An 8,744-nucleotide genomic window follows, 5' to 3' on the forward strand; every position below is an offset into this window, starting at 1 on the left:
CAGGCCTTTAGGGACTTGTACCCACACTGGTTTTTTTCCCCAATGAAGTATTCTGAACAGAGATTTTGTATCATCAGAAGTTATCATCACAGATGCCCTTGTATTATAAACACCTGACCCTAAGCTAGAGAATGGCAACTTTTTAAGGATTACTCATTAAATGCTTCTAACCCTCAGTAAAAGACTACAAGAGACAAATCACGTAACAAGGATACTAGTTTAACTGCTAAAATATAGCACTGCTCAGTAGACTTTTGGGGGGTAAAAAGTCGTAGATAATTTTGTTGGTTTTTTTTTTTTTTTTTTAACAGTAGTCCAAAAATAAAATTTCTCCATCTATTTCCAGTACAGATCTTGATAACTATGCAAGAACATGGTACTAATTGCTACATGATGGAATCACCGGCAATAAAACACATACTACAGTTCTCATCTCTGAGCTAAATTGTTATTTGTAGTTACATACAACAAGACTAAAAGACCAGTGAGAAATACCTGGGGATTGTGACTTAGTTTTTATTTAGCTGGTAACTCCCCTTGTTTAGAAGCAACTTCATTTCAGTGAGAAATTAATTTAATTAACAAAGAAACCTGGGATGTCTCACGGGTTTCTTCCCAAATCCAATCTGTACATTAAAAAACATGCTGCACCTTCTTAAACCAATTGTGAGAGCTGGATATTCTAAAAAACTCTCAGACTAAAACCTGTCACAAGAAGCAATTTTAGCTTCCCTCTCAAAGCAACTTCATGACCCTTGACACTACATGTTGCACCAGTGAAAGGGTTTCTTTTTTAAAATACAATTTTTTTTTCACATTAGCAAAAAAAGTTCTGCATTACAGACATTCAAAAATACTCCATTTTCTTTGGGTAAAACTTCAATGTGTTAAGAGGGGTAGCTGGGGAAAGGAATGCATGTAACACTGAAACACGTAAATACTTATCTGCATAGTTGATATTAGTGACTACTAATCAAACTAAGGCTTTATCTGGAAAAAGCTGAGAACACAAGAAAGTTTCTTTCCCCACTCTGGTGAAATCTGCTAAGTCTCAATGAAGCTCTGTCTGCCTCGCCAACTCAATTTGGCCTATGATGGTGGCATCTCCTGACTGGTTTTGATTGATTCTCTCCCACTCTTTCTCTCTTGGTACTAGACAGTAGCAAATATGACTATCTATTGATAAAACACATCTGCACACATTGCTAGAAAGAAAAAAAATCCCAAATCCTTTTTAGTATTGCACATGATAGGAGCCAAACATTGTGTACGTTGCTTGCTTGGGATTACTCCACCATGAAGAAAAACTTAGTAGCTAATGGTTATTGTTTAAGCAGGAGATGACAGCAATGAAAGAGACCAAAATACACTTCTAGATACAAAATGAGATGGTTGGGGTAGAACTACAGCTGTCTGAAACAGCTACAAAATACAGGCCTATATCCTTGACTACTGACTAGATTAGCAGTTTTACTTATGAGTGTGCAAAAACAGTTGGAGGGAATCTTTTATTTCCCCAGTTTTGGGCCAGTTCCAGGCCATGTTGATGTCTCAGCATAACACAGCAGCACCAGGGCTTTCTACAGCCCCAAAAGGCTATTACAGCAGCAAGGGATCACCATGTCATAGAAAAAGGATGATGAAGCCTCACCAGAAGTTTCCACAAAGCACTCCCCTACACAACAGTTATCTTTCCAGTGGCCCAGTAAGCATACTTCTGGCTGCTTATTTTGGCAGTGATTTCTTAAGCAGTAGACACAGATTTTTACAACAGCTGCATTTGTTAAAAGACTGCAACAGTCAGCCATCATCACCAGCTGTAGATTCCTCATCCCACAGATCAGCCTAGGATGAAGAGCATGTGTGTTCAAAATGAATTAAAGAACATAATTGGTGAATGTGGTAAACCTCACTGAAGTAACTTCACTGATGCACCTAAAACAGATTAAGAAGCACCTTCAGCTACCACTCCAACTGACTGAGCTACCAGCAATAGTCCTGTTTTTGACTAGCACCATTAGATTGGTAGGAGAAACTCACTTATGGCCTAGTTTACTAACAGGTTTACTCAAAAATATGAGGACAAGCCAAGAACTGAGTTAGGCTATTCTCTGCCACAGGAACATATCTGGTACCATATTTTCTGTTTTCCATGCTGGTTCTCCACCCATGAAGGACTTCTCATCCCATTCCCACTCTGTAAAATAAATGCTTCCTTTTCATATTGCAACTCAAAATCAGATCTTCCCTAGGGGAAGCACATCACAGAACTAGAACAGGCAAGTGATGCATACGCACACTACCTTAAGTTTAGCACTTGGTCCACAAGTGAATTGTTAATTTCAGGTATTCGTGTTTATAATAATAGTAAGTTAGATAGATCTTCGGCACAAAGCTGTTAAAATCACTAGATCATCTACTGCAGATAGCTAATTTTGTCTGAGAACAAGGAAACAAGCACAGATACTATTACGAGGGTTTATCTGCAGCTAAGAACACATGAACTTACTGTTCATTGTAGTAAAAGAAGAAACCATTAATGAAATCTTAACAAATTGAGAAGAAATACAACTAGAAAAGTATGTAATGGTGAGTGACTTAGGCAGCATGTGAAGCATAGCTAGCTTTAAATTCAATTAGCAGCTGCACTCTTGCAGGTTTTACCAAATTCCTTCTTACATGGAAAGTAACATGGTGGAAAGTGACAACTTTGGTACATATGAGGATCTTTGCAGTAACTGGTATCAAGCTGCACACACCACTCCTTGCAGTTAGTATCAATTCAAAGATGTTGCAAGCTGCTATTTTAACTTTACCCCCATCTCCTTGGGTCTGTCAGCCACACATCTCTGCCTCAGACTCAGTGATTGCGTGAAGCAGTTCAGTAATTAATACGGTTGCCAAACAGGGCCCATAATGTTTTACTCATGACCTAATTAAGAAACACATTCAAAACCTTCAGAGAAAAATGCAAGAAGTTTCATTCCCATTAGCCACTTCCTTTCTCTCATGCCCATTTACGCACACTCAGGCACACACTCTTTTATTGTACTGCCGTCTTCGCACAAACGTTCAACCTTTAAGTAGCATTTAACAGAGTAGGAGAATGGAGAGGGATGAACAGGTTTCAGGAATATTGCTTGTATGTGTGTGTGCACATGTGTGCGTGTGAGAGAGAATGCACAAGCACACAGAACCAATGCCATAGTACAGCAGCTATGAAGTTACACACATTACACACTTGGTTTTGTTTTTTTCTTTACAAAAGGGGAAAAAAATAGTATAACAGCATAAAGCCATCTTGGCAAGCTTAAGATTTTCCTCCAAAATGCTTTCCAGCACTTCAGGATCTCTGAGAAAAGTTTAAAGAGGGAAGGTAAATAAAACTAAAAAAAAAGGCACTTAAACAAAGGACAAAGGCCTGAATCAAGTAAGTCATGAAGGGTAACAGCCATTTCACCAGAGCTTGGACCAATCAAAGACTACCAACCTTTTAAAAAATTTCTCTAAAATAAAAATTGCATAAACTGTTAATTAATCAGTTGTTTACCTAATGCTTTAACCTTCTGGTTCATTTTATGAAAACCAAAAACAAAACAACAAACAAGCCCAAACAAAAACCCAAGTGTCCCTTTAATGATTTTCCCCCCAGTTCAGCAAAAGATGAAAGTTAGATGTGGGAGGAAGCCTTCCACAGTTTGGCTTGGCTGTAGGTTTTCCCTGCAATGCCATCTTCAAAAAAATCCAGAACAAAAGCAGAAGAGGGACTACTGTGCTTTCACCAATTCACTCAAAAACAAACAAAAAAATCAAAAAAACCCCATCAACCCAAACACCCGAATGCTTCTAATCCAACTGTGGGCAAAAACTAATCAAAAGAAAACAAAAAAACCCCTGTAAACTAGATTAAAATCTGCTAATAAATACAGCCAAAAGTTCATTTTACGAATGTAGCAGCAAATGTGATAAAGTTAGTTGGAGTCCAAGGTGACTCCCAGAGGGTTACTGGTTCGCACAACTGATGGCAGCTTGGGAGAGTTGCAGATTTCTCTGTTTTCATGTCCTCAAGGGTCTTGCACCAAGTGGAGAAGGAGTGTGGAGGAAGGGTCAGGTGATGGGACTGCAGGAAGGAACAGGCTTTTAGGACCTGTACCACCCCTAAATCTGTGCATCAGACAACTTTGATCAGATTCAAACACGAAGCAGAACCCAAGTAATTAAAAGTTACTTCTGATTAGCAGAAAACAGATGTGAAACCCACAGCATCCGCACTTGTGACTCAGTCAATCAGTATTTAGACATGTTTCTCAAATCAACAGAGAAGGCTGGACAAAGTGACTTAGGCCATTTGTATCTTGGAATGGGAGAACACTGCAGTTATTGTCCAAGGTATCAGGAAACTTTGCAGCCTGTTTTTCATCTAGCCTGCCTTCTTTCTTTGCAAGTGTCTCTAATGATTTACAATAGCTACCATGGGTTTTGGGACTTTGGATCATGTAGCAGAGAGTACTACCCAGACAATTTCAACATCTAAAATCTATGTTAGAAGTTATTGCTTGCATTTGTTTGGGGCTTTCAGAGAGCTTGACACATTAGCTCATATACCGTCCCCAAACCAAGTTCAGCCCTGCTGCCTGGAAAAGACAGCTCTACTTGGCTTTCTTATTGCTTGTGAATACTGAGGGTTTATTTAGTATGTACAACTACAGTTTATTTATTAACAAAGGCCCTTAAAAAGTAGTAAAAACTTGGGGGGCAGGGGGGGAAGGGGGAATGTTTCCAGAAGAGCTGCTGTGCAGAAAATAGTAAAACATTAACCTAATTTTGCACTTGGACGTTGCAGTAATCTTTCCCATCCTGTCTATGCTACCTGCAAAGGTCCCTGGGAACCACCCTATTATTTCCTTTGATTTGGCCTTGCTAGATTTAACCAGGGAGAATAGGAAACAGCAAGTAAAGGGTCCACATTCCCAATGTTGTTCATTGAAAAGACACTCAGGAGCATAATGACTGACAGGAGCGTAATGACTGAAAACAGTTACCTGCTGGAGGGGTTGTTTGAACTGATGTCACAAACAATGTATGGTCATCTTTATTTTCATCACCCTAGGATCTATTTCCACAATAAATATTAGTTCACTTGTTTCCCAAGACTGAGAAGCTCAATAGGATACAGAGGCAGGACTACTCCTACCCTGGAGATTTAGAGAGGATACTCTTCAACTGAGGATGAAGCATACTTCCAGGAAGAAAGGAATGTTGAAAGGGAATTTGTGCTGTAGTTATAAAGGGCTCCAAGTCTCCCAGTCTAAAATTTCAGTAAGTATGAAGACGAAAGATGACAACTTGAATGAGATGCCTTGATGAGGAAAACACAGAAGAGGTAGAACTCTCTTAGGACAGGGTCCTTTAAATATATTGCTGCCAGATGCCTCACTGCCGCAACTCCCTCAACTACATGCATTGTTAAAATTCTCAGTTTGACACAGTTCAGAGAATTAACATCCTGCCAGAACTGTTGGGCCTCAAAAAAAAAAAGTTGGCTTCCTTCAACCCTTCCTGGAAAAAAGAAAAAAATATCAGATGAAGCTTGCACTCTAAATAGTTTACGGTATTTTGACAGAATTTGTGCAGTATTAAGAATGCCAGGGTCTACATAGCTGTGTGTGTTTCAACTCTTAAATAACCTCAATGGAGACGCAAGCTTATCTGATCAACACACTACATACAAAACATTAACGCCAGCTAAAAAGCATTTAATTGGCAAATGCTGTGGAGTGAAATTAATGAGCAAATGCATCTTAATTCAATCTGTCTTTCACAGAAGTGTTGTGCAAAAACATTTATTGCTGAGCTCAACCCAACATTTTTATACTAAATACACAATATATATTATTTTAAATTTATGTATATATATTTATATAAAATTAAAATGAGCTCTAAATAGAAAAGAAACTGTTGTCTGATCTAAGAAAAATAAATCACATGTAAAAGAAGGCTGCAACCTCTAAGTAATCTAGCAAAAAACATTGAAGAGTCATTATTCAGGGGTCAAAGTCTCTCTAAAAGGTGTGACATAACCAGTAGTGTCTGGTTGAATCTCAAGTCAAACTACCAGAAAAACTACTTACTAAGAATTTCAGCATCTCTGGTCAAGGGAATGTTTCAGGGTTGAAGGAGAAGGGCATCATACTGGTTTATTTGCTCCTTTCCTCTATGAGTTATTTTAGCTTCTGCCATTCTCACCTTTTATCTGACAGCACAAGGGACTCAACAGCGAAGTTCTGTCCTAGTGTCAAAAGTGCAACATGTGCTGGATGCTTCCTAATCTTACATGTGAACTGGTTGATGTATTGCTGTCAAAGAAAAAAAAAAAAGCAACAAAGCCAGCTCTGCAGTCTTGTGCTACCATGTAAGAAAGAGTTCAGGTCAAACTCTCCAGGCCAGCAGGGGCTAGAAATGCTGGAGACAACCCATTCAGCCCCCAGAAGAGAAGGCACCTCTGGTCGCTTCTGAACGACTCCTCTTTGGCTAATGCCTGAAGCAGTTTTAACCTGACTCTGGAATAGGTCACAATCAGCCTTCTTTAACTAGCAAACCAATATAATGCATGGCTTCTGGGAGGAGTTAGATAGAAGATGAAGACTGAGAATGAGAAAAGAACTGGTTGTGGTTTATGAAAGACATGAATAGAGTATCTTTTCAGTAGCAAATAAGCACAAGACATAGGTAAAAGAAAGTTTAACAAATGGAAATAGTGAAACATTAGCGTTTAAAATGAATGTGGGAAAGAAATGCTAGTCTGACCAATAAAATGTGGGTTTCTTTTTCATGTAAATGAAATATTTTCCATCCCCTTCCTCCCTTAAATAAGAACTTTTGTACTAAAAAAACCCTGAAAATAAACCAAACAGTCTGTGTCTCACATCTTGATGTACCAGGAGATCTGTTTTTGAAGACAATTCTCTAATGAGACTGCATACATCTGTAGGCTCCCTAAAGCCAAACAGCCTTCTAAAGCTGGAAAAATGCCCATTATCAGCAACTGCTTTTGTCTAACGGTTTAATTATAATTCAAAGTATCCCAGCACCATCTCTATTCTACATAACCTTTGGTCCACAACCGTATAGTACACTCAGGACCTACACAACCTTACACTGGGCACTTTTGGGCACTAATGAAGTGGATGATTCCACCTTACGCAATGAATGGAGAAACCTCTTCTAGCTCCTTTCACCATTTCCACTTTTCATTGGACTTCACCCAGAAACAAAATATTGGTGCTGCTGTGGGTTTGACGATCAATTTCTTTTAAGAGCCAATCAGAGCAGATAAAAAAGGTGGTTTCTTTAGGCAATATCAAACTATGACCAGTCTGCATGACCAGGAGGACCAGTCCTCCTTTTCCTTCTCTCTTTGATCAAGTATTGTTTTATTTTTCTTCTTCCTCTCACCACAGTGCTTAGGATCAGAATATGTAAACATCGACAGAAACAGCAGCCCTGTGACAATAAGCACTTTCCCAACTGGGCAGATTCTGTCAGCCAACCAGAACTGCTTCAGCTCCCTTGCTTGTCCAGAAGTCACTGGTTTTTCCGCTGTAACTTAGTGTCCCCTTTACTTTGGCCTCCATCTGTAGCTGAGAGACAGAAACATAAAGGGAAGAATAAAAGCATGAGCAAACTTTTGTTTTCATAACTTACAGCAGGAGAGACAGGAATTTGGCAGGTTCAGCTTTAGCACCACCAGAAAGTACATTTTCTTTACCGAGTGGAAGACTTTGCATCTTTTCTGTAGTTCATTTATTAGAAATAGCGTTGTTGAAACCTGATATATCAAGCTTCATACCAAAACACTGCCTAATTTTTTGGTTCTGAGAACTCTCAAATGAAGAATGCCCACCAAGCCACTGCCACCCTTCCCATTCCTTCTCCTGGCCCTCAGAAAACACACTACAGGTGCAAAGAAAGGTGTAAACTCTAAACTGCACCTTCTAAAGCTTTCTGAAAGTTTTCCAGCTCTAAGCCTTACAAACAGAAAAATAAAGTGTTCTATTTCAAGTTTCTCTTCTCAATCAAAATATGCAGCTCTTATCAAGCATAAAATTCCTAAGGAAAGCAGATACTCCATTAAGAAACCATCCCACCATTCACATGTGAATATACTCTTATAAGAAACATGGAAAAAGCTTTTAGCTGGAAGGTCAGTTTCTCCTTCAAAGGGGGAAAAAAAAATTTTAGTGGAAAAACACTTTATGCAGCCTATAAACAATCATGTTAGTGTCCAGTAAGTGTTATTCCTTTTCCCCTCACTAGTTGAATATGCAAGAATACACTGCATACTTCAGTTTCTAGAACTGCTACAATAAAATACTGGAATTTTTGAAATTTTTTTGTTCCCGACATTGAAGAGAAGTAGGGGAAAAAAAAAATCATTCAGGTTTCAAAAATACTGCTACAACAGAGTAAGTACTGCCTGCTGCTACTAAAATTTGTCCCTATGTTGTGTGTTCTCTAAGTACTGGTGTACATTTCACTTCAGTCTAGGGCAGAAATCTGACTTTTAAGTTAAAATAAGTTAAAAATAAGTAATAAGAAATATATCATGTCTTTACCTGTGTAAGCTTGCTGCAAGTGAGCAGGCAGAGGTGAGTGAGACAGTGTTGCTGCATGCTGAGCACCTGGCTGTAAACCCTTCAGTAAGTCTGGGGGGGGGGGGGGGGGGGGGGGGAGGGGGACAGCGA

At 39.0% G+C, this 8,744-nt stretch overlaps 1 protein-coding gene across 1 annotated transcript in view; it reads right to left on the bottom strand.

Annotated features, from left to right (window-relative positions):
* Positions 1-288: 288 nt before the first annotated feature.
* UBN2 (ubinuclein 2) overlaps positions 289-8,744 on the bottom strand; it is a 46,363-nt gene continuing 37,907 nt past the window's right edge. Inside the window, 2 exon segments of the mRNA XM_017737877.1 lie at positions 289-7,640; positions 8,616-8,705. Coding sequence (XP_017593366.1) covers positions 7,585-7,640; positions 8,616-8,705 — 146 coding nt within the window. The 3' untranslated portion in view covers positions 289-7,584.

The sequence above is a fragment of the Corvus brachyrhynchos genome, unplaced genomic scaffold, assembly GCF_000691975.1.
Source record: "Corvus brachyrhynchos isolate BGI_N302 unplaced genomic scaffold, ASM69197v1 scaffold56, whole genome shotgun sequence".
NCBI classification, from domain to species: Eukaryota; Metazoa; Chordata; class Aves; order Passeriformes; family Corvidae; genus Corvus; species Corvus brachyrhynchos.